Below are 25,209 nucleotides of genomic sequence, written 5' to 3'. Positions count from 1 at the left end.
TATAGGAGGAAGCTTCCCCAGTTTAACTCAGTCCCCAAGCACTATATATGAAGTAGGCTACCTGAGTAGCTTTTGCTGTGCCTCTTCTTCTTCTTCCTCCTTTTCCCAGATGACCTCTGCTTTTCCCTGTTGGTGTGAGTTTGCTCTGAAGGAAGTGTTGCTGAACAAGAGGAGTCAGTGGCTGGCTCCTCCGAGAAGGACTTCTCTTGAGACGTGTCCAACAGTGAATCTGCACCAGGGTCTTCATTTTCCTTCACCATCTCTTTTGACTCTGCTTGATGAGATCCACAGAGAGCAGACTGAGTGCTGACAGGGTCAACCCCACTCTTGCTCAGCTGGGTTTCTGGCTCCTGCACCAGCCTGTAGTGCTCCAAGCCATCAGCTGGGCATTCCTTGTCCTGGCCTTCTGAAATGGCTCCGCTGGTCCATCTGTCTTGGTCTCTCAGAGCAGCGGCCGAACTACTGCTCACAAACGTTATCCCTGTGCCCATGTTAGCAGTAGAGAAGGCAATGGAGCCGTCCTTTGTGCTTGGCTGGAGGCTTGCCCAGCTGTCTGCCTGCTTCATCCCAGTGCCTGGCATGGGCTGACTGGCCCCATCAGCTTCCACTAAGCTTACTGAGGAGCTTTCCATCCAGGTCTCTGGTGGCAAATCTCCTCCAGCATTGTGTTTAGATAACGCCTGGTTTGAAGCTGAAGCATCTGTAACATCTTGACCCACCTCCATCAAGGCAGTATTTGATGGGGAAGTGCTTTCTGAGGGGTGACCATCGTTGTTTTCCCTGGTCTTATCATCCATCTCCTTTCCTGCTGCTTGTAGATCCTTAATGCTGTTTCCTTTGAACAAGAAACAGGCAATCAGCCACAGCTGCAGAGTTGCATCTGGGATCAATCAACATGTTTCTTCCACTGGGAATGCTTACTACGAGCTAGCAGCTGCTTGGGGAGGGTGCACTGACCCTAAAGAAGCTGTGCAAAGGCAGCACCATTTTATCCTCCTTATATCCCATGTGGCCACCCCAGCTGGAATCCAAGGCTCCAGCTCAGCAAAGCCCCTGCTCTGTTTTCAGCAGGTATTTCTGTGTCTTTGCTGCCAACCAGCTGATTTCCATGGAAGCCCCTGAACTCCCAAGGGTGCCCGAAAGTCTATGACAGGAAGAGGGAACCTGCCTGTGAGGTCCTGAACCAGGTGGGATTGCTTGCTTGGCTGCATGAGCACTTCAAAACTGCCCATCAGCCAGCCTAATCCTGCCCTTTCAGAGCAGGTTTAGGAGAGCCACAGCACATAACTCAGGTTCTATGGCAGGCCAATGTCCTTAGACTTACCTAATGTGCACTGACAACAAGGTCAAAAGACCAAAGAAAAGCTAAAGCCAAGGGCTGTCTCCTAATAAGCACATAAGGACTTAGGTCTTTCTGTAAGTAAGAGGTTTTTAATCTGTTTTTTAATGGCTTCTTTGGGCTCCCAAACAGACTAAGGGTGCAGCAAGCTCCAAGGCAGTGACAAGCTGTGCTACTGAGACGTGATAGCACAGAAGGGACTTGTGTGAGGATGACACCAGTGCCCCATCAGCATGGTTGTGTGGCTGACCTGCGGGCCATGCCTCTCAGAGGGTTTATCAGCATGGGTACAAGGCCATACTGCTCTAAATTGCTGCTAATTCCGGGATAGACCTGGCTGGCAACAGTTCAGGGCTCTCTGCTCTTCTCCACAGCACTGGATGCAAAGCCTCCTTAAATAAAATGCCCCAAATACAAACACAAAGGCTTCTTGCTTATGTGCTTGGCTCAGGCTCAGAGGCAAATGGGAATGAATACCTGCAGGTACAGTCGTGTCTTGTGTTCTTACCAGACTGGCTCTCCTCCGGGCCCTCCGCAGGCAAGGTTTTAGGAATTGCATCCAACTCCTGTCTGTTCTTTGTCTTTCTCAGCGTGAACCCTTTCCTTATGTCAGCGAGCAGTGCATCGATGACACACACCTCCTCCTGCTTCACCACCCCTTTCTTAACTGGGAGGGAGAAAGATCTGGGTGTTAAATCTGCACATGAGGTGGGGCAGAAGGAGACTTTGCAGTGATGCTATTGCTTGAGGTCAGTACTGCTGTGCTGGAACAAGCAACCATGGGGCAAAATCAAGGCACCGATGCCAGGCCTGGTAGCAGCCCATGCTCCGTGCCCCCGCAGCAGTGTGTCCGTTCTGAAGTCAAAAGGTATACCCCAAACTCTGGGTGCTACAAGCTGGCACCAGCTCTGCCCAGGCTTGTGCCTGGTTGTATCATGACACTGAAAAACCTGTTTGCTATCCATGTTGGTGGGGGCCTTTTTTTTTGGAGGGAAAATAATACAGATGTTCCTTTCAGCTGCTTCCAAATGTACTTTTCAGTTGTGTCTTTTGTTTTCACCAGAGAAATACAGATTTAAGTTACCTGCAGGATTTTTGGGCTGATGCCAACCTTATGAAGTTTAACCATGCCAAGTGCAAGGTCCTACACCTGGGTCAGAGCAATCCCAGGCACAGCTACAGGTTGGGCAGAGAAGAGATTCAGAGCAGCCCTGCAGAGAAGGACTTGGGGGTGTTGGTCGATGAGAAAATGAACATGGGCCGGCTTCAGTGTGAGCTCGCAGCCCAGAAAGCCAAGCGTATCCTGGGCTGCATCAAAAGGAGCGTGACCAGCAGGTCGAAGGAGGTGATCCTGCCCCTCTACTCTGCTCTCGTGAGACCTCACTTGGAGTATTGTGTGCAGTTCTGGTGTCCTCAACATAAAAAGGACATGGAACTGTTGGAACAAGTCCAGAGGAGGGCCACGAGGATGATCAGGGGACTGGAGCACCTCCCGTATGGAGACAGGCTGAGAAAGTTGGAGCTGTTCAGCCTGGAGAAGAGAAGGCTGCGTGGAGACCTCATAGCAGCCTTCCAGTACCTGAACGGGGCCTATAAAGATGCTGGGGAGGGACTCTTCATTAGGGACTGTAGTGACAGGACAAGGGGTAACAGGTTCAAACTTAAACAGGGGAAGTTTAGATTGGATATAAGGAAGAAGTTCTTTACTGTTAGGGTGGTGAGGCACTGGAATGGGTTGCCCAAGGAAGCTGTGAATGCTCCATCCTTGTTGGTGTTCAAGTCCAGGTTGGACAGAGCCTTGGATGGCATGGTGTGTGAGGTGTCCCTGCCCATGGCAGGGGGGTTGGAACTGGATGAGCTTAAGGTCCTTTCCAACCCTACCTATTCTATGATTCTATGATTTTTGGGACATCAGTAGTCTGTGGTAAAGAGAGACTATTCAAGAGTACACGGGGATTTCGGAGGTGCGGGAAGTCAAATGTTTCTTGTGAGATTAGGGATTCAAAAGTTATGTTTAGAAACTGAAAAGTTAACTGAAATGTTTCAATTTGATTTTTTTTTCTGCTGTTCAGTCAGCAAACCTGAAATTAACTTCTCTGCCCAGCTACAACTGTGAAATATCAGTTCTCAGCTATGGCTGGAAGACTTTAAGGTTACAAGCCTTTAGTCAGCAGCATGTGGAAACCCACAAAATAAATTACCACTTCTGGTCCATTAAAGCAGGGCCAGTAAAGAGCTCCTCTCAGCTCCATCTCTCTTTTTTGAAGTCCTTTCAGATACTCACTAACTTTTCCGTTTTCTCCCTTCTGTCTTTTCCCTTCTTCCTCTTCCAGCTGTTTCTTCCTCTTCTCTGCTTTGGCAGCTTGCTCCTTTCTGTCCTTGTTCTCCTGCAGTGAGGTAACAGGGGCATGAGAAGATTGGCAATGTCTGCTAGAGAAGCTGATGAAAAGAAAGATCCAGAGATTGTCGCAAGGGAGGATGAGAAGTTCTCGCCTTATCCTGCGCAGTAAATAAAATGGGCATGCGGAATAGGGGCTTTCTTGCCAAAAGCCAGCACCACTGGGCTTGGCCAGGACTCAGCCATGTCCCAGTTGGAGGTGGCAGTGGTGATCTGTCCAACACAGTTACCTACTACTGTGCACATCTTCTGCCTGACCTTTAGCTGAGACAAAAGTGGAAGGTACTGAAGCCACAATTCCCTCCAAACTGCTGGCTTCTTTACTATACATCCCTTTTCTGAGTCTGTTTGCTCAGGTTGCAGTAAAGGGTTAAGTTTTATTAGCCCCTTCCTGTAAAAGTTGACACTTGACTGGAGTCAAGTGTGACTTGACTCCAAAGCACCTTTGTGACTCTGCAGCTAAAGTTGCGCCAAAATCCCAAAACGCCAGGGTCTGCGCTGGGCCAGGAGCACCAGCACTGCACAAGGATGCAGTGGAGTAGGGATCAGACAGCTCTTCACTGGGTGACGTCATGCAAAGCACTGAAAGGAGGAGGCCATAACCAGCATCTTCCCCTCACTGGATTCGGGTGCCTATCCCACCCCTGTCAGAGAATAGGCATGCAGCAGTACTAGGGATACTCAGCATTGTGTGTGCAGATGCCAACCTTCAGGACTCGGATGAAGAGGTCTCTGAAGGTCTTCATGGTGCTAAATATGTCCTCTAAGGACAACTTGCTTGGGTCTTCACAGAGATAATTTGCAAGTTCTTCTCTCTTCCTTTCAATGGTTTCAAATTCTTCTTCTAGCTTTCTGGAGGCATCGATGCTATCCTGAAATGCATTTAATATACATAGTAAAACACCATCCAGAGGGACAAGGAGTAAAGTGCACTTAAAGGAAAAAGGATGTCAGCATTAAGAGCTTGGAGTAGGCTGCAGCTTTTATCTGCAGCAGAGCTTAAAATGTAGGGAGAAACTAAGAATTCCAGATGACATTTGTCCCTGGCAACTCTGCTGTGCCAATTTACAACGGTGGCTTGGGCAAGACATGATAAGCTCAATGCAAAGCTTAATCCCAGCTGAAGGGCTTTACCCTGTGATCCACACAGAGGGTGAACAACTTCACTCAGTAAGTCACACACCATCTGGAGAGAGCGGCTGGGGCAGGGGCCTTAGGAAACGGCCTCACCAAAGGTATCTAGGTCTGGGGTGGAGCTGGCAATAGACATTAATGGGTTGTGTGGCATTGCAGCCTATTTCCAAATCTGAGAGCATGTTTCCCAGCAATATTTTCCACCCTTCATGAGCTTACTCAGCTGCACATGTATTGCGCGCTGCCTGTGTGCATGTAATGGGAAAAATACAACAGAGCTCCATTACTGACCTGGATAGGTTTCTCATACTGTTGTTTCACATTGTCGTTTGATGATAAGACTTTTTGCTGAAGCTCCAGCAACTTCTTTAAATTGGTACTGGACTCCATGTGTATAATATCAAGATTAATTCTGAAATCACACAGAACCCCCCCATTAGCTGATACTCCAGCATCTTGTGCTGACCAAAGAATGGACAGGTCTGAGCTGGCAGCTTGGTTGTCCCTCTACTTCCCATCACTTCACTGAACTGAAGCCTGAGATCTGAACTATCTATACAGTCTGAGCTGACAGAAAACAGCTTCCCTCCAACAGCACCTATGAAAAAGCTGCCAGGTCTACCTACAACTTTATGTAAATATGAATGTCAAAAATAGCCCACCTATTCAAAGGGCTGTTCTCCACTCTCAGAGCTTGGCATTAGCTCACTTTCCCTGGCTGAAGGCCTTTCTGGGTAGCTGGCCTTCACAAGCTCCTGGTACCACAAAGGCAGTGCAGATATTGGAAGGCCCTGGGAGGCAGCATTAGTTTAATGCTCTGCAAATTTCAGCCCTAAGTGTTGCCAGCTGTGGTGGAACTATTCTGTATTACACTATTCTATATTTCAACATTCATCAACCAAATCTTTTGGTTAAAGCTAAATAAGATGCTATTTCTTTAATGTGCTATACCAGCTGCGTGTGTCCTAATTTCTGGTACATTGTTGATGTGTATGGGATTTATTTTTATTTTGAAGGAAGTGACACACAATTTTACCCTGCTGCTTTTGAAACATATTCAAGATCCTTTGGCAGTTCCAGTAGGTCCTTGTGGCTGTTTTCTACTTCCTGAAGTGGAAGAGAGAAAGAAGTGTTACTTGCTGTAGCAGGAGCTAAGAGAGGAAGCTGAGGAGAAAAGACACAGGCAGAAGTGCTTTGGAAGGAGAACTGTGCCATGTCCTGCTGCTGCCCCTCCTCTGCAGTTTGCCAAGCCACATTCAAAACAGTATGGCACATTCAGAGGGGAAAGGTATTACTCCTGGGCTATAAAACCATACAAGAGGGCTGAATGTTCAGAAATACTCATAGTTCAAAGCAAAGCTGACCTGCTGCTAAGTTCTTTTTCTCCTTCTCCTGAAACACCTACTCTTGACCATGGGAGGAAGCAGAACTCTGGTTTGACACAGTTGGACACTTTCTACAGTTCCAGAAGGGTTTCAAAAGGGCTTGAATCTTATTTGCATAATTTACTTTCATGGCTGTGCTTGCTGAAGCTACTGCAGGCTAAAGCAGGGCTTGAACATGCGTAACTGCAATGGAGGGGCTTTGATGAATGAAGGTGGCAGAGCAGATCATGGAGAAAAATGTAAAAACAGTGATTTAGGGAGCAAGAAAGCAACTGGGGCTTAGAGAGGAACAATAAAAGCTTGAGCACAGTCTCATGGAGAGAGGAGAGGCTGTACAAAGGCAGAAGGGCTGAAGAGGTACAGACCAGCCAGGACAGCTTTGGTGGCCATGTGCTCTGTGGTTTGCAGCTGATGATGTGCATATTGCACAAATGTGAAAAAGGAAGTTCCAGCCATCGAGGGGAAAGATGCTGGAGGAAAGCAGAACAAGTCTTAAAATAAGGAGCTTCCTGAGCAGTGTCCACAAGCAGCCTCCACCAAGTAATTCCAACATTCCCAACTTGTGACACTGCAGTTAGCCAGAGGGGATATGAATATGAGTATGTGGCTTTAACTGAAAGTAGAGTAGGAAAAATGGTTCATCCATGATAAAGTCTCTCCCCTTCTCTATCACCCAGGACTTGGCATTTGTACCTCCAGAATGTGGTGCAGCAGTGTAATGCGGGTTTGGTTTGCTTTGGTTTCTGTTAGTTTGAGTAAAGTGCTGATTTTAAACCCATCGGCATCGCCTGTGTGACTTCCCTACAAGATAAAAACAAAGCAGATGTAACTCTTGTGTCCATTTAAATGACAACCTTAAAGGAGACCACCCACATATCGTAATGGGGGCAGGAGAAGACAAAGGAAGTACTTACATAGTTCAGGAAGTTTCCAACTTTGAGAATCAGTTGACAAAAGAGCGGCAGGCGATGACTGTTCAGAAGATCTGAAAAACATAAAGGACTTTTAAACAAAAGCCTCTGTTACACCAGAATATTTCCTAAACCACACTGAAATAGGGATTCTGAATTCCAAAATCTAAATTCAAACCTGATATTTCAGCTTTGAAGCCCAATGGCCCAACCTGCAGAGAAACTGATTCTACACAGATTCAATTCCATGAGCTGTAAAAGTTTTTGTTGACTTAAGTTTCTTTCTTCCTTTCCACCTGTTCTCTCAACCCTAATGGAAAATAACCTGGAGTTGGATCCCCCTCACTCACAGCCATCAACTTGCTGCCTTGTTTGGAAGTACCCTGATTTACCCTGGTGTAAGCAAGGGTAAATGGGCTGCAATTTTAATCTTGCAGATTCCATTCAGTTGTGCAGTGAAGCCAGTTCTGATAGCCCTGTGATTACTGGCTGGCTGCTAAAACTAGACACGCTCACCCTGTTCTTGATCTTGCATGGTGGAGGTGATTATCGGGGCATGAAGGATACAGTCCTTGTCCTTGCTCTTATGACAGGGTGCTGCAGTGGTGTGCTTTCTGAAGCACTCAGCTTTGAGGCAGGAACAGGTCTAAAAGACAACTGGGCTCATGGAAAGCCACTTTTGGGGGAAAGCTTCAATTCATCTGAGCAGGCAGCTGTGATACCAGCTGGAAAAACCCTCAGCAGACAGCTGGGGAAACTGGCTCTGTTGCGTTGACAGCACCTGATAGTGTCAAAACAGCATCCTGCTCTCAGCAGAGTGGGACCTGAGGTTTCTGCCATATGAAGCCAAAACCTATTGCATGATCTCTCCGTGTACACACAATAATGGAGCATCTGCAAATTATAGCCCCAAAAAAACAAACTTTTTCTTCTGATTCCATTTGTAGGAAGGGAAAAACTAAAGCATCACTATTTTCTGGGGAAAGCTTTCCTGGCATTAAAAAAAATTGCCATGTGAAGGCCTTAATGTGACAAACAGCGATGGATGAATTAGCTGTAACGGGACCAGCTCCACTGTCTGAATTCAGCTCCTCTGAAAGAGTTGATGAGCTTCCAGCGCTTCACTGTTGAAAGTGTTTCAGGGTAATACATCTGCTGCAGCAAAAGAGGGCCGAGGGTGTGGAAAAATGATCTCTGTTCCTATTAAAGGCTTTGACTGTCAGTGGAAATGCCTAAAGCTGTACCCCAGTGCACCAGTGAATGAATCACAGAGGAGTTTTTCTGGGGGCTGGGTAGTGTCATTGCAGAGCTCCAGGGGAGCTCTAGGAGGTTTAAAGCTTCCTGTCATGAATAAGATACAGAAATACGCCAGGTAATTTACCTTCACAGGCTCTCCGGATGGCTTCAGCTTTCGGCTGAATCATGTCCAGCACAACGGTGGTCTCTTCACAGATCAGCATACATTCAATGCGCAGCTGGTAGCTAAGGAAAGAGACTGATTCAAAGCTTAAGGCTGATCTCAGCCAGCACAGCAGCCCTCCTCCCACACTACAGGTAAGACTGACCACCTCATAACATCACCGTCAACCACATCCACATCACACCAGTGTTTGTGGCCTGTGAAGGGAGGCAAGAGGCTGCTGCTTGCCTTGGGAACCAGTGGGGATGTAGTTTCTGCTGACACACTGTGATCAAAGAGAAGACTGATCACTGTGTGAGATATAGGTTCCTCCTTCTGGGCAGGTCTGATCCTGAGTCTGGGCCAGTTTCTGCTGCTTCAGAGGAAGAGGTAGTGCTGAAGCAACAACAGCCCTTCATCTAAGAGCAATGAGGAAAGGGATGGCTCTAAAGTGGAAGGAGGAATCCACCAGCTATATCCATCAGTGTTGGTCTGTGAGTCTCCTATAAAGAAACTTAAACTTCTCAGAGGTAAACCCAGGAAAAGATTAGGCTGAAGTTCATGAGCAACACCCTTACCTTGGAATCTGAAGGAGGAGAAGATAAAACTGATCTGCGTTTGCTAGTTTTGATTTCTCTTCTTTGAAGGCCTTCAGGTTTTCTATCTAATGAGAGAAATAAAGAATCAAGACTTCAGGACTGCAATGCATGTTCAGCCTTGGAACTAAGGTTACCATTTTTCCTCCTGACCTCATGCTTTTCAGGCAGAAGCTTCAGCAACTGCTTCAGAACCTCAACATCAAACTTGGTCCGGTCCCCATTCTGGACCATGGCAGCCACCTCTTCATTGGAGCTGTAGGGAGAAAGAGCAGAGTGATATGGCACCCAAAGACCCCTCTTCCACAGCGGCACACTACCAAGACAGGTATCTGCTTAAGCTTCCTGCATTTTCCCTAGTGAGAGCCACAATAATCCACAAGCTAAGATGTGTCCCTATGATATGTCTCTGTGAATTTAGAATTGGGACTTGGATCCCTGCTATGCTCCAAATTTTGGTTCTGGTTCTGGTCAAATGACTCAAGGCTAGAGATCAATCCTGCGACTCAGATCTCTGTCTCTGGGGATTTGAATACCTTAAAAGAAAATCTAATTCTTAACTTTTCCACTGCCCTTGTTTTGAGTAGGGATTTGACCTCCAGAGGTATCTCACAATCTATCACCATAAAAGTCTGTGCTACAGTATCATCAGTAACATGGTGTGCTGGTTTGGCTGGAGTAGTTATTTTCTTCATGGAGGCTAGTATGAGGCTATGCTTTGGATTTGTTCTGGAAAGAGTATTGATAATACAAGGATGTTTTTGTTACCGCTGAGAAGTGCTTACACAGAGTCAAGGCCTTTTCTGCTCCTCACCCCACCAGCAAGGAGGCTGGAAGTACACAAGGAGTTGAGAGGGGACACATCTGGGACAGGTGACCCCAAGTGACCAAAGGGATATTCCATACCATATGGTGCCATGCTCAGCTATACAAAGCTGGGGGAAGAAGAAGGAAAGGGGGGACATTTGGAGCTATGATGTTTTGTCTTCCGAAATAGCCATTATGTGTGATGAAGCCCTGCTGTCCTGCAGATGGCTGAACACCTGCCTGCAGATGGGAAGGGGTGAATGAATTCCTAGTTTCGCTTTGCTTTTGTGCGCAGCTTTTGCTTTATCTATTAAACTGCCTTTATCTCAACCCATGAGTTTTCTCACTTGTACTCTTCTGGTTCTTTCCCCCATGCCACAGAGGGGCCAAGTGGTGCTTAGCTGCTGGCTGGGGTTAAACCATGATATATGGAGATGTAACACCTTCGTCAACATATGGGAATGTTGTATGTAAAAACATAATTAAAAATTAAGCCCCTAAATTTAGTATTTTAAAGACAGTGTAGAAGAAACTGGGAAATGTCCAGATGTTTCAGTAACACAGATCAGTGTTGGCTTTTTAAAATAGATTTCATGAGGACCTTCCAGATACTATGCAAAACCTGTTCAAGATTTTGTCAACTGTCACAAAAAATTGCCATATCTTACCATTTAAATTGCTTCAAAAATATGTTCAAATTGAGACTTTTCTTGGAGTCCAAAAATGTGATCTTCATTAAAGAAAAAGAAGATATCTCATATTAGATGAGCTGTTTGTAGTGATCTTTATTCGAAAGAATGAGAGGGACCTCCTCACCTCCTTTGGTTCTGCCTTCACTGGTGCAGCCGTTTTCTCTTTGGGGGTTGCTTGTGGAAAGCAAAAGAGCTGCTCTATGCTTGTGTAATTTGGTTCTATAGTTTCCTCGCTGCTGCTGCTCACTGAAGCCCATATTGAGTGACTTTCTGAAAAGAGAAAAGGTGTTCAGACAGGGACAGCTGAAAGCTCCTGGGTTCTGGGACAATGAGTTGCTAGAAGGGACATCTCTCAGAAGGCGAATCAAATAAGAAGAGACATTTTATTCCTGGACAAATGCTAATTACTGAGGAGTGGTAAGTCCCACAGGCAGGATTCAAATGGCCCAAAGGGTAAATAAACCTGGTGCTTTACCCTAAGATATGCTGGTAAAGGGATGCAGCACTGGGCACACAGAGGCCATACAGCTCATATAGCCTCCCTATATGCCTGCATTCTACTCCACAGTAGGCAAGACCTTGGCCATTTCTTTTCTGGTCCCTGACTGATGTTATTTTTGCTTCCTTGCATGCTAGCTGAGCAACTGGCCATCACCTGGGTGTTTTCTGACTGTGTCCTTCCTCCGTTTTTCATTTTGTAATTGAACCTTCTTGTAAAATGCTGGCTATAGGACTGCTTGAATTAATTCGCATTGCACTTGCTTAAAAATATTATATTTTCTTTTTATATCACCTAAACATGCCTGTAGAAGTCCCTACTGAAATAACCCCAACAATTAACTTCTCTCGTGATTGAAAACAAGCCTTACTTAGACTTCATCTATGCCAGCTTCTGTGCAGACTTGCTTGTGTAGGACAAAGCTGATGTTGCCTGTCCAGGTTTCTCACATTTCATTCTCCTCTTTGGATCCATTAGGAGAGGGAAATGTAACCCAAAAATCAAGACACAAGTCAGTGATTCTCACAAATCTCCAGTTCTTTCAGTGCCTTTCTTGAACTGTGATGTGATCCTTACCTGTACTCTTACTCATGACTTTAACATACCCAGATACAAGTATACATGAACTAGGGAATGAAGGTCTGGGGAACCCAGACCAGAGCCTGTTGAGAACACAAGCCTAAGGCATGTCATGGTGGATTTGGGGAATATTCCCATCCCTCTCCCTGCTTCTAATTTCAAAGTATTTCAGCTATAAATCAGTTATTACAAGCTACTGATTTAGTTGGAATGGTTATTTTATCAGTAGTTTCACGCTACTATTATTTACTTAAGCTCTGCAGGTCAGATGTAATGGAAATGAGGGAAGCTCTGTATCCAAGCGGAGTCAACCACCACATTTGACAAACTCAAAGAGAGTGTTTTTTTGCCCTGGGTCACCCTCAAAGCAGCAGTGACTATGCCAGAAGCACTCACCTCTCACCACATTGGATGGCAGCTTCTGCCAGTTCAGCTTCTTCATTCTCAACGTCGGCGTCTTCACCGTCTTGCGGGGAGGCCTGCTCAAGCCAAGAGGGCAGCTGAACTGGGGGGCCACCACAGCTTCTATATGCTCTCCTGCCATGCTGGGCAATGGGGGTGGAGGAGGAGGCATGCCCCCCATGCCGGGCAATGGGGGTGGAGGGGGAGGGATGCCCCCCATGCCGGGCAATGGGGGTGGAGGGGGAGGGATGCCCCCCATGCTGGGCAATGGGGGTGGAGGGGGAGGGATGCCCCCCATGCTGGGCAATGGGGGTGGAGGGGGAGGGATGCCCCCCATGCTGGGCAATGGGGGTGGAGGGGGAGGGATGCCCCCCATGCCGGGCAATGGCGGTGGAGGAGGAGGGATGCCCCCCATGCCGGGCAATGGCGGTGGAGGAGGAGGGATGCCCCCCATGCCGGGCAATGGCGGTGGAGGAGGAGGGATGCCCCCCATGCCGGGCAATGGCGGTGGAGGGGGAGGGATGCCCCCCATGCCGGGCAATGGAGGTGCAGGGGGAGGGATGCCCCCCATGCTGGGCAATGGGGGTGAAGGAGGAGGGATGCCCCCCATGCCAGGCAATGGAGGTGCAGGGGGAGGCACGTCAGGGAATAGAGGGGCTGTAGTTGCATTCATCATGGGGGATGTGGGGGTCACGGCAGCTGTGCCAGATGGTGGGTGTGGAGGTGGTGGTGGTGCCAGAGCAGCATTGGGTGAAGGGTTAGATCTCTCTGGCAGAGCAGAGCAGGCTGTGAGCTGGGAACATGAGTTCTTTTCATTGGGAGGTGGCCCTGAGGGAGTTGCTGATGCCTTGGAGGGGTTTGAAGATCCTGCTGGACTCTGAGCTGCATGTGAACATGGTTCTAGCTCATCCTGGAGACCTTCATTCACACTCCCGGACAACCGGTTTTCAGCTCGCTTTTGCTTGTTTGGATGTTTCTTGATAGACAGCAGCCTCTCGATGACTTCTTCAACTGTGTTCCCCTGGACTAGAGAAATGAGTCAGGGGTCAGAGAAGGGGATGAAGCCCAAAGGTTGGTTCCTGCTATTCAACCCTCACCAAGGAGCAGATCTGAAGCCACAGAGACCACTGCCTGTTGTCACTTTACATAACTGCACTTCTAGCTTCCAGGCAATTTCCTGTGGTTCTGACCAACAGTTTTTTGAGCATGACTGCCAGCAACACTGCCCAGCAGTAGCAGCAGGATGCCAACAAGGACAGATTCCCACTGACTCCCACGACCCAAAGCTCAGGGCTTAACCATCAAAGCAAGACTATGAATCCTGAGCCCACTGCTAACATGGCCAACTTTCACTGTCACCCACATAGCTGGGGCTTTGCACTGAGACTTGACTCTGTGCAGGAGATATAGCTTTGTCCCACCTTCAGTTCAGCTCTTAACAAGTCCCATGGATTATTTCCTATACATTTGAGAAGGACTTTGGTGGGCAGTGGGTAGGACAAGGGAAAACACAAGGATAGTGTGAGGCTGGAAGGCTGGATGGATACGCCATTCTTACTGTCATTTGCAAGCAAAAGGGCTCTGTTCACTACTGCATCCAAGGACTCCCACAGCAGGAGGCTGGAGTGATGAGATGGTTCTAAGTGCAGCAGGCTCTGGAGGATGGACAGCAGTTGGATAGACACCGGAGAGCGGCTCACCTGGAAAACAGGGCAGCTTTCTATTACAGATAGGCTGGTTCCAAGCAAAGTGTGTTAACTTTGCCATTGCATGACTTTTCACTCCACCTGAGGGCCTACTTACTTTATTAAAGAGAGATGAAAAGACCTCATGATGATCGTTCATGTTTATCCCATCACATATCTTTAATAATTCCTCATCATCTTCTATTTTGAACTCCTCAAATGTGTCACACTGGATAAGCAGATCCTCCTCCTCTATGTCTCTGCAATATTACAGCATTCATTTTCATTGGAGAGCCCTCCACTGATTTTCAGATTATTATTTTTGTTTTAATGGCCTTTATCTCTTTGCCTCTCAGACTCAGACAGTCAGTGTTGAAAGTAATCAACTGCACCTTATTTATAAAGGACCAAATGTCATCCGAGCATCCTTTCTTGAACGGAATGTACCTCCTTCTACAGTTAACACATGCAAATGAATGGGACTTTTCATGGCATAACCTGGCCCTGTGTATACTTTGTATAGACTTCTCCTTTGAGCTGTAACAGAAGTGGCATTTCCACCTTTCTGTAACTGGGCCACCTTTTTTTTTTTTTTTTTTTTTATAATGTCAAGACAAATAAAGAACATTGCAGTGACATTTCTGTTTGAAAAAACTTCCCTCTCTGTTACTCAAAATTGGACTGAAAAAACTCCAGCCATTCTAAAGCTAACTTTTTAAAAACTCTTGAGACAACTCAGAGATGGAACTCTATGCTTGCTAACTGGCACTATTGAAAAATCTTCTCTTCCCTAATTTTTGTGGGGTTGGATGGAACAATTCCAGTACATGGATAACTGCAGCTCACATATAATGCATTCTAGAATGGGTGTTTCTGACAGAACATTATTTTAAAATTAAGACTCTGCAAAGACAGGTATGTCAGATATGCATTAGTAAATTGCTTTAGTTGGATGCTTCTGGGAGAACACCAGCAGTGAAAGGGTTTGAATGCAGCAAGCTGCTCAGTGAGCTCTCAGCATCACTTCGGGTTCAGTCTGAAACGCAGCCTCAACAAGGATGTCGCTGAGGCTTGCTCCATTGTGCCCAGAGATGCTGTCAGTGCCATCTGCACCAACAGCTGTCCCTGTGACGCTGCAGTTTGCAAGAGCATCTTAACACTGGCCTAGTGCCTCCAGTTCCCATGTAATGGGTGCATACAAGTGTAGTCCACTCCACCCATGTACACTTGACTTCACACAGCTGAAAGCTGATAAGTATTAAGTTTCCCCATGTTAAGTTACTATGAATCTCACTTATAAAAGAAAATTTAAACAGTGATCCTTACCTTAGCTTGTCTAAAATATCCAACAGCTGAAGACCTGGGAGAACAAAAAAAGTAGGTATATTGGCATTATGACTTGCTTGGTATTGATCTGTTTTGATTTTTACATAATGTTATGCTCAGAAACTCTTTTTGCAGAGAGAAAATGTGAAAATATCTTCAGATGGATCTGTCAAAGTAGGCAGGGTGATTTGGTAAATGAAGAGATCCACAATACACACATCTGCAGCTCTGTGAACCACTGCAGCATCCCCCTGGAGTTACTAAACAGGAGACACAGGCATTTCTGGGGCACGAGCCACCTCATTACAAACTAGACTTCTAAAATCAGTCAGATGAACAGTGTGGTCAAATGTCCCTTGCTCTCAACAGAGAGAAATGGAGCTCAGGCTCACCAGCTCACACGTGTGGATCACATGAGGTAAGTCCTAACAACGGTACCTAGGATCCCAATATTCAAGCAGTTGGAAAGTATTTCTGTATCACAGGGCAGCTTCTGTGGCTAAACTGAGTAGACACAGGGTGAAGAAACCTTATTTACTCTTATGAGGAGTTGCGACATATGAAAATGTGGCTACATGAGATGGTTGGTTATAGAAACGCATTGAAGAAACTCAAGTGATACAGTTCTGTTGAAGTTCCAGAAAAGATCAAAGCTATGAGAAAGCAGCAAAGTTAAAAAAGTCTGGTTACATAAAAGTTACTGAAGATAACAGAATCCAAAAAAAAGGAATCTGCCTTTAATATTTGCAGTTTTGTTCCCAGCCCTCTTTAGTCACCTTATGGATACATTAAAAAAAAAAAAACACCTGGCAACTGATTTTCTCCAGAGAGAGTGAAATGCAACAAACATCTTTACCTATGAACTCATTTCTGATTTGTGTCCTTGTTCTTAGCTCTTCTTTCCCCAGTATGATGGCATTGATAGCACTCAGCAGTGTAACCATGTACGGCACGTTATCTGCGTTGGAGAGCTCGTTCATTATAATGCTGAATCGATATTGCTGGTTCTTCACACTCTGTTAATAACACAAGTGATATTTCTATTCAGAAAGTTCAGAAATGGCTACCACTTTGGTGCAGGCTGTCAAATGGAATTAAAACCTCTTAAAAACCTCTCAGTTCACCCCACTGTGCCCAAGACAGGAAAATAGGTGAAAACAGCACTCCTCCATTATGAAGCAGGGTCTGGTTGGCAGAGAAAGTCAGTGAAACTCCTCTTGGATCTCTATGCTTTCTGATAACTGAGGCACCTATCAGAGCTTGCGGCCAGTGAAACGCATAGATGTGGCAACATCTATTTTGGTAATTGGTTTGTGCTTTTCCTGCCAGAAACAAGCCTGTGGTTGGCAGCTGTCTGTTCAGACAAGTCACAATGCCACAGATTTATGCTGACCAGGCCGAATTTCCTATAGTTATCACCCCATAAATCCCTACATCTCTTACCGAAATGATGCAAAATTACCTTAACTCTCAGCCCTATTTTGTGGTACATGGATCTACCTGCATGGATCAGACCTCCTGCTTCAGCCCAACACTTGCCTTGTAATGGTCCAAGGCATCCAAAGCCAAAGCGTGGCCATCAGATGAATAAATGCACAGTGCAGCCAGGAGCTCAAATATTTGCTTTTTGACCATGACATTAGTTGTGTCAAGTGCTGGAGGAAAAACAAAACAAAAAAGAATTTATAACGACATTAATGTTCTGAATATCAGTGTCTTCTGCTGCATGGGTCGTGATCAGTGATAGAAAAAAGACTCAAGGAGTGGAGTCACTACATGGAAGATGGGAAGAGAAATATCCCAATGTATAGATGTCCCATTCCAATGGCATTACGTGATGTTAACTTCTAGTGTGAACAGTAAATGCTACAGGCACCCTACTGGCATTTTGCCGCAGCTTGCATCTCTTCCATGTACCAGTGGCATGCTGCAACAGCAGCCAAGATTTCAGCACCCACAGTCACACATCTCATTTCCCATTTTCACATATGTGTATTTTCCAGAACAGCAGATGAATCATTTTCATCAACTAATGAGCCTTATTTTTAGTGCAGAGACACCCAATGTGAATATCAAGTAAGCCAATTGTTCTAACCAGGCCCCATGAATTCCCCTTTTCCCACTTCTCTTTCTCTGTCGGCCCTTAGGGCTGGAAGGGAGTGGATGAGACCATCTTATATTTTTTATTAATGCCTAAAGAAGCTCAATCACTGAAAAGCCCAGCATGCCTCCGTATTTTCACAGCACAAAAATACCAGCTCTGAACTTCACATGGGCTAAGAAAGTGCAGGGTGGAGAGGAAAAAGACTTCAAAACTGAGGAGGGGAACAAGCCAGCTTTCAGACTAAATGCATTTTGAAGAGCTATTAATAAGGGTTTCTGGGCACAGCTGTGATCTCAGCTCTGTGGAGCAGCACAGAAGTTATCCTCCCAGCAGCACTATTATTAAGCACTATACAGTAACTCTCAGGAGACACCCTGATGAGTTTCATACCTAATGATGACCCAACAAAATGGCAGGAGAAAGTAAGCGGCATTATCTACCCACCTTCTAGAAGGAATAGACTGAGCAGCACAGAGAATGGACTTTTCTGAGTCTAAACCATGCCACCTTTCCTTCTCTTTACAGGCTACAAGTCTTCAAGCCCTTTCAATTCCTCTTTCTTTGCCCTTGGGGCTCACAAAGACTAAACAGCAAATGTCTGCTGACAAGTGCAGGGTTGAGGACTTCTCATGCCCACATAAGCTAAGTCTGGGTTTATCCCTGGCTTCTCAGTAAACTATGAAGATATTGTGTGGAAATAGCATTGCACAGCAAAGGCAGCATGATTTCAAAGCAGTATTATTCTAAAGAAGAAAACAATGTTTTTAATCAGTTGCAACCAACAATTTCCAAGAAGCCTGCTGCAGGGCAGGGGGATAAGGAACAGGAAAGTCTCCCCCATGCTGCATATGATGGATGAAGGAGGAAGGTACCTTCTCACCTTGAAAGAGTTTTCTGACGTAGCCCTCGTTGCTCACAATGTATTCGATGCCTCTGTGGGAGTTCATAACCGCTCGCACACAGCTAATGCAGGTGAGCTGAAGCAAGGCATCAGAAATCCTGGCCACTCCTCTCCCAGACAGCCTGTCCAGGGCCTCCAGGAGGAGGTCCAGCCCACACAGCTCCAGGAACTGGACCATCCAGCTATCGTCACTGTTCTCCAGCCGCTTCTTCAGCCCAGAGTAGTTCACCACTGATGGCATTTGCAGGAGACGGATGCACAGCTCCGGCTCTGCATTTTCCAGGTTGGCCTCTGACTGGTCAGTCTCCTGGGGTCCGAGTTTCTCCTTCAGGGCAGCCCACTTCTTGTGGGCACCTTCCTTTTTGATTGACATCGTGAACAGTTTTTCCTGAAAGAAAAATAAAAGACAAAGTGAGATGTTTGTCTTGACTGACCAACAACCTTCCACCAGCCAGCGTCTTTCTCCTAGTGATTGGGACGTAAAGCTCAACTGCAGCAGGTCCCCAGTTCTCCAGCATTTATGGCCCACACTGGAACCTGTCCTTGCCCAAATAAATTCAATATATCCCTTCCTTAACCACACACATTACATTCAGGCCCTGAAAACTCTGTAGAGAGACTCTTAGTACATGTAAGCCAGCAAATACAGTTTTAAAAGTAGCCAATTTACATCAAGCAAAAGGATAAGATTGGAAGTGGTTTTATCAGCTCTGAACTTCTTATGCCTATTAAACCACTTCAAAGTCTCACTGTGCTGGAGAGGCCATGCAGTTTCTAAGCATTTGCAATGAGATGGAGAAGTAATTTTGAGCATATCCTGCTCGTAAGAGCATTCAATTACCCTGTTATTTTTTGCTTTTATGTCTTTTGACTGATGGAGGTTAGTTTTATAGCACTTATCCTCTTCCTGTGTGCTGCAATAGCAAATGCATTTGCAAATATAGGGCTTGCGCATGATAATGTGAGAGCACAACTGGTTGCATGTGAAGGGACAGCAGCAAGAGGCTATGAAAACAGCAGTGTGTCTTTTTGGAGATGGGGACTATCTCTTCAAGGCCCATCTCCATAGAGGACATGGCCTATCTCAGGATGCTGTTAGCAGCAAGGGAGGTGAGGAGCCGATTCAACACAGAGAAATAGCAAAGCCAAGTCTAATTAACTTTTGGTACCAAATTTTATGGTTTTAAGCAGGATTATTATTTTTAAGGCCCATAGTGATTAAGTTATACAACGCAAGTCCTTTTCAAAGCTGAATGCAATCATTTTGAAGCTGAATTGCTTCCAGAAAGGTCAGTTTGTACCACAAAAGGAGAGGATAAACCTGCTCAACCCAAAGATAGCCACTAATGCTACCTCCCCTCCCTGCCACGCCACAGGGTCAGTGGCTTCCCTGGGCTGGTGAGCACGCACAGGGATCAAAATAACCTGGAGGCCAATTGGCCCCCAAAGCCCAGCACTTGGAGGATTTAAGGGATTATAGGAAAGTCTTGCTTTCCCTTACCAACTCAAGTACAATAGGTTTCTAGCCCTGCAGCATGTAGGGAAAAGAACTGGGAAAAAAACCCACGAGAAATCTCTGAGAGGTTTCATTTGCCAGAAAGCCAAGATAAAGGATGGATCATCTGGAAATAATGGATGGAACAAGTTGGAAATAATCTTGCTCTTTTTTAAAGCCTGCCTTCTGATTTTTCCTGGGGACTGCACTGTTGAGAAAGGTCTTGGCTGCTTTGCTGCAGTAGAGCATCATGGCTTCTGGTTTACCAAAAGCCTTATTCTGGCAGTCACCCCTTGGCAAATATACAGCTAAAAAGTTTGCTCATTTGAGATAGGCATCGTATTATAGGCCTAAACATGTCTCTTGGAAAGATGCAAAGTGGGACAGAATGGGGTATTTCAGAGAGCTTGAACATTTCCCCTGGGAAAAGGCAACGGTGGAACTCTCTGGCAGTGGCATTCAGCTCACAACTCACAGCACCAGTGTTGAGTAAGGGTCAGAGGGGTGATGGACTTAGTGGGATACAGTCACAGCAAATCCTTTTAGAGAGCTCTGAAGAAACCCTCTCGCAGAGTTTCCCCTTGCTTCAATGGGGAAACAGCTGCCAAGTGCCCAGATGTTCACTGTTCTGCTATCTGGAAAAAAATGATGGTCACAATTGAGAAACATGGAGTTGCAAATATATTATCTTAGAACACAGTGGTAATAAAAAGCACCATATGAAAAAAAACAAACCAAACCCAAACAACAAACCCTCCTGCCAAAGTACAGGCTTGAGTTTCTAAGATTTGTCATCACTGTCTGCAGCCCAGAGCCCTTACTCACTCTTGGTAAAATTTTTGTTGGAATTAGTCACCCCCAGTCACTCCTCTGTACTGGAGCCCAGGAATTTGGGTTAGACTCGTTGCAAAGGAAAAGAGAAATTCTCCCTTCCCAGAGGGAGAAAAGAGAAAGTATCCTGCCCCAAGGTCACAGCCCTGGTGATGGGGCAAGATCCTGCATCTCTCACCACAGATAATTCACAGTTGTGGGGCTGGAGAGACACTCCTATGGAGCTGTGGTCAGATCCCACGCCATGCTGTGCACAGAACTAAGCAGTCCTCTTCCGACACCTGGGGTCAAGCTCAGACCTTCAGCATGGGGCAGTGCTAAGGACCATCTGACCTGGATGAAGCACAGCTCATCCTGCCCAGGCCCATTCTCCAGTGCCTTTCACAACGATCCAACATCCTTCAGCCTTCTGCTGGGAGGAGGAATCAGCTGTCCTGTATTTTTTACTTCTGCACAGGGATGGGCACAAACCCAAGCACTGGCACTGGGGCCAAGCCTTGGCTTACTGGGTGGGACTCATCCTTCTCTTGGCTCTGCTGTAATCCAGACTCTTTCCTCTCCACAAAGTGAAAGCATGCACCAAGCTGAAAATCTGTTTTTGGGTCCTGTGTGTTCACAGCAATCCTGTGGTCCTACTGGTGAGAAAGACTGCAGGAGTGGCTGCTGGAGGAGGATGGTCCTCCTGGATCATGCCAGAGCTCGTGCTGTTTAACCAAGGGGCTGCAGAAGTTCCTATCAGCCACAACCTCCCCCTCTCTCAGGGTGACTTGTTTTTATACTCAGCAAATCACTACTTTTACTTGTAATATAACTAAATGTTTCTTATCAAGCCAGATAACAATGCAGGCTGGCTTTTTGCTCCCAGTTGTATGAATACTTCATTATATATCAAAGACAATAAAATAGCATTATTGACCTTAGGCTTAACTGATTTCTGAAAATTAAGCACAACCAGTGCAACAGGAGACAGGAAATACTGATGAAGCATCCTGTTTACCAGTGGATTGTTCTGAATTATCCTTTCCTCCCCACCTGCTTCGTACAGATGTGAAGAGATAAGAAACAAACCAAAGCAGGTACTTCTCCAGACAGTACCGGCTTGTATTTTTATGCACTAAGCTGAACAAGTTGGACTGATTAAATATTCTTTCCCACAGTGAGTGCACTCTTTTTGTAGGGAAGAAAAAAAGACAGCTAATGTATTTAATCATAAAAAAAAGGAAATAAAATAAATAGGAGCTGTACTATATAAATGGAAAGGAAATAAATATGGAGGATACTGCAGTATGATTCTGCAGATGGTGTGATAAATCTGTTTACAAACATAGATATGAGTGATACATTATGAATGCAACATCTTTCCATACTTCTCATTAAGCACAGTGTTGCAAATCCACTCAGATACATCTTTAAAGGGTTGGTAGTTTCACTTTTTATCTCTGATCACAGGAACTTATTAGCAGGTAAATGATCTCAGCAGAGTGAGATAGATAAGGGCTGAAAATAGAACGCATCTGTCTGCTGTCTCACAGAGGCCATTTAGGCTATGCTGGCTGAGGGAAGGAAAGTCCCCTGACAAAAAGAGACAAGGTGCTAGATTTAAAAGGCTGAATACATCTTGCCTTGTGCCAGTAGAGGGGCATGGGGAGCTTTGCATTTTGCTGCCCAGGACACAGAAGAGGATGTGATGGTGGAAGCAATGCCCCCAGCCTCTACAGCTAGCCATGCCTGCAGCACTCACAGCCTGTCCTTCCCAGATACACACTTGGCATCGGGACTGGGTGCTGAGTGCTGCTCCCTAGGGCCTGATGGTGTCTCTGTGCTTCCTGCTGTGGGGACACCAACAGCCACAACATTCACTGTGATAAATGCAACCATCTCCTCATCTTGCTTCTCACCCTCAAAGGTCAGTTAGTCCTGATGGGGAATGACAACTAAAGCATCAATGCAAAAAAACTTTGAAGAGATTCTTTTGGGAAACATAAAGGCATCATAATAAAGACTTGTCCTCCTGCAACCAGCCACAGCAACGCTGCAGTTCATGATGCTAACTTTCTGGATCACTAGGTTTGCTAAGCTGTGATGTTCCCTGCATCCACACAAACCAGTTCATAAAATTTCCTCCATTCTTTCTGAATCGGGTGCTTCCCAGAATCAGTTTTCTGTGCCCTTTCGTCCTTCAAGTCAGCTCCTAGGGCGATGACATCTGTGGCAGATAAATCAGGGCATATCAATACTTTCTCCATCCTGTGAAGCTGTGGAGAACAGATCTGCACAGCACAGCTTTCAGCTGAAATTATTACATGCCTCCAGGATGACACGGATCACAGCAAGGACCCAGGAGGAGTTGTAAAAAGAGATTTCTCAGAGCAGCTAAGTGCAATTGAGTGAAAACAAAAGGGAGAAAAATTACAGGTCAAAACGATTCTGATATTTTGGGAGCAGACCTCCCAGAAACAGCAAAAAGAGGAAACAGCAGCTCCTTGCTGCTCTTCAAAGAAGTCTTAGAGGACCCTGCCCCACGTGCTGCCCCCTCAGCCCTCTGCTTCCCTCTGCAAAGGTGCTGGTGAACATAGCTGGCACTAAGGAAGCTCTTTTTCTCTGCTCACTCCCTCCTTCCTTCTGTGCCTGTTCCTGACGCTCGGGAGCCCATTCTCCCTGGCTGACTGCTACTGATAGGTTTTGCTTCTGGGTAGTTCCAGTTTTCACTCTGCTGCTAGGAATATGCTAAACCTTTGTATTTTGCAACATGTCAGACAGTCACTAAAAAGAAACAACATCCTGGCTTTGCGCTTTCCAAAACTACTTCCAGAAGCATGATGGATTTCTTCCTTCTCTCCTCTTGCTTTCACTTGTACTGTTGTGTTTACCCATGAAGCGTCTGAACAGCTTGCACACATACAGGCTAAGGAAATCATCCTCCCAAGTACTGAAAGAAGCAGGGATGGGGGGCAACACCACAAATCTCTGGTTTTGAAACCAATCTGACCCCTTGGTGTGGGCCCACTAGCATCAGTAGGAACCATCAGCGTAATCAGTCTCCTAGGGGAGCTGACAGTAACGGTACCACAGGAAACTGAGGCGTGCAAACAAAAGGCATGCTTTGCCCAACAGATCTCAGCATGCAAACCAGCCACTGCTCCATCCTTTCTCTGCCATAGCCAGTAGACTCAATGATCTTCAGATCTACGTATTCTTGATCCTCACCTGTATCAGAGCCCAGAATGAGTGATAAATGCTTAAAAAACGAAATGGTCTTGGAATGAGTGCCCAGTCTTGCTCCACATTACTGAAGGAAACGAATTCTTCAGCACAGTGTGTTTTACTTTGGCACAGCCCACGTATAAGGCAAAAAGTAGCTCCCAAAGCAGCCCAGGTTGGCTGTGTCCTCAGAGGTGCTGCACTGTTACAGGGAGTGTTTTGCCTTCAGCAAATGCAGGAGCACAGATATTCAGGCTGCTGTGGCTGGCAGGCAGGATTTGTGCCATTCACACACTGCCTGGGGCTGGCATGGGGCTGACAATGGCTTCTTCGGCAAGCGAACTCCCAGAAAAGGACTTCAGTGCTTAGACAAAAAGGACTGTGGCAATACTGGCATAAATATATATGTATTTTGCCAGTATAGCTCATTACTTTACAAAGAAAGGAAAACCACCTTATCCTGATTCGCTGCCATTCACCACTACTGGAATGCTGTGTGCAAGCACAGCTTCTCTCTCCTGGGCAAACACAACCTATGATACCACGTGATGTCTTGCACAAGGGGTAAATACGTCCATTCGATATACATTAGTAGTGGTGGGGTTACACCAGGATTAACCACACCAGTAAAAATCATCACTAGTGCCTTCTTGCTCACCAATAAATAAACAAGTAAATAAATAATCAGGCTGCTACCAGTACCACATACAAATCAAGCTCAAGTGAGATGCTTAAGGATGTTTATGTTAGGATCTTCAGTGGCATCTAAACCCTTATTTATACTTAACAGTTGCATTAGCTTAGCTTTAAATGGGTTTAAACCCACTCTTTGTTATGACAGTAACACACTCTGAAGACACTCAGTATCCAATTTACTTTAACCTGGTAAGCCGGGTTTAAACCAGATTGGTGCAGCTGTCAGACCTTCGCTTGGGAAATGGCCACTGCCAGTGGGAGGCCTGGTCAGAAGCACCTCCACCTGCCAGCGATCCTAGCATCGTTCAGCATTTTGGGATGTAATTTATTATGATGATTTGGGGGTCATGTGAGAAGCAGAAACCCAGCAACATGGACAGTCTGGCAGGAACTTTCTAAGACTCCCGCAGCTGTCACTCAATAGGAAGCTGCCACACAAACAGATGAGAGCCAAAATCTTTTTATTGCCTTTTGGGTGGTTAATTTTAAACACCTCCACAGGATGCCAAGCGGACAGAGAAAACAGGCAGAGGGAATAATTCCTACCTCAGAGCTGAAGCCAAATTATTTCCTTGTCTCTCTTAAACGGAAGGATCCTCTTGACTGGCTGTGTGAGCCTTCACTTCCCTGGCCAGCTCATTTTCTTCTCTGCCAAGCAACCTTCAGTCAGTAGTCTTAAATCCCCACACGAGCATGTCTGCAAATCGCAGGCTCTAAGAAAGCTCAACAGGAAGTCAGCGTCTAACAGTATGTAAATACCAGTCTCTGGAAAGGTGCAAGTAAGTCACTTTTCTGTAGCCTCTAGGGAATGCATTTGCATGTAACTTGT

At 45.9% G+C, this 25,209-nt stretch overlaps 1 protein-coding gene across 9 annotated transcripts in view; it reads right to left on the bottom strand.

Moving 5' to 3' along the window:
* LOC308222312 (inverted formin-2-like) overlaps positions 1-25,209 on the bottom strand; it is a 46,075-nt gene that overhangs the window by 9,123 nt on the left and 11,743 nt on the right. For 6 of the 9 annotated variants that reach the window (XR_013957106.1, XM_080620199.1, XM_080620200.1 and 3 more), the window contains exons 2-21: positions 18,137-18,545; positions 16,692-16,807; positions 16,009-16,168; positions 15,153-15,186; positions 13,945-14,086; positions 13,700-13,841; positions 12,136-13,167; positions 10,786-10,931; positions 10,638-10,699; positions 9,316-9,418; positions 9,145-9,230; positions 8,549-8,649; positions 7,171-7,241; positions 6,950-7,057; positions 5,908-5,978; positions 5,163-5,283; positions 4,445-4,609; positions 3,624-3,726; positions 1,848-2,006; positions 62-835 (exon numbers count right to left, since the gene is read on the bottom strand). Coding sequence is in view for 8 of the 9 variants with exons in the window: in XM_080620197.1 (XP_080476323.1) it covers positions 62-835; positions 1,848-2,006; positions 3,624-3,726; positions 4,445-4,609; positions 5,163-5,283; positions 5,908-5,978; positions 6,950-7,057; positions 7,171-7,241; positions 8,549-8,649; positions 9,145-9,230; positions 9,316-9,418; positions 10,638-10,699; positions 10,786-10,931; positions 12,136-13,167; positions 13,700-13,841; positions 13,945-14,086; positions 15,153-15,186; positions 16,009-16,168; positions 16,692-16,807; positions 18,137-18,545 (4,105 nt within the window). In the remaining variant the exon portion in view is untranslated. Of the gene's footprint in view, positions 1-61; positions 836-1,847; positions 2,007-3,623; positions 3,727-4,444; positions 4,610-5,162; positions 5,284-5,907; positions 5,979-6,949; positions 7,058-7,170; positions 7,242-8,548; positions 8,650-9,144; positions 9,231-9,315; positions 9,419-10,637; positions 10,700-10,785; positions 10,932-12,135; positions 13,168-13,699; positions 13,842-13,944; positions 14,087-15,152; positions 15,187-15,353; positions 16,169-16,691; positions 16,808-18,128; positions 18,546-24,926; positions 25,024-25,209 lie in introns of those variants that run through there. The other 3 variants (XM_080620201.1, XM_080620203.1, XM_080620204.1) reach the window with 3 other exon arrangements.

The sequence above is a fragment of the Psittacula echo genome (assembly GCF_963264785.1).
Source record: "Psittacula echo genome assembly, chromosome: 5".
Classification (NCBI taxonomy): domain Eukaryota; kingdom Metazoa; phylum Chordata; class Aves; order Psittaciformes; family Psittacidae; genus Psittacula; species Psittacula echo.
The sequence above is the reverse complement of the archived record's forward strand: the minus strand, read 5'-3'. Positions and strand labels throughout refer to the sequence as shown.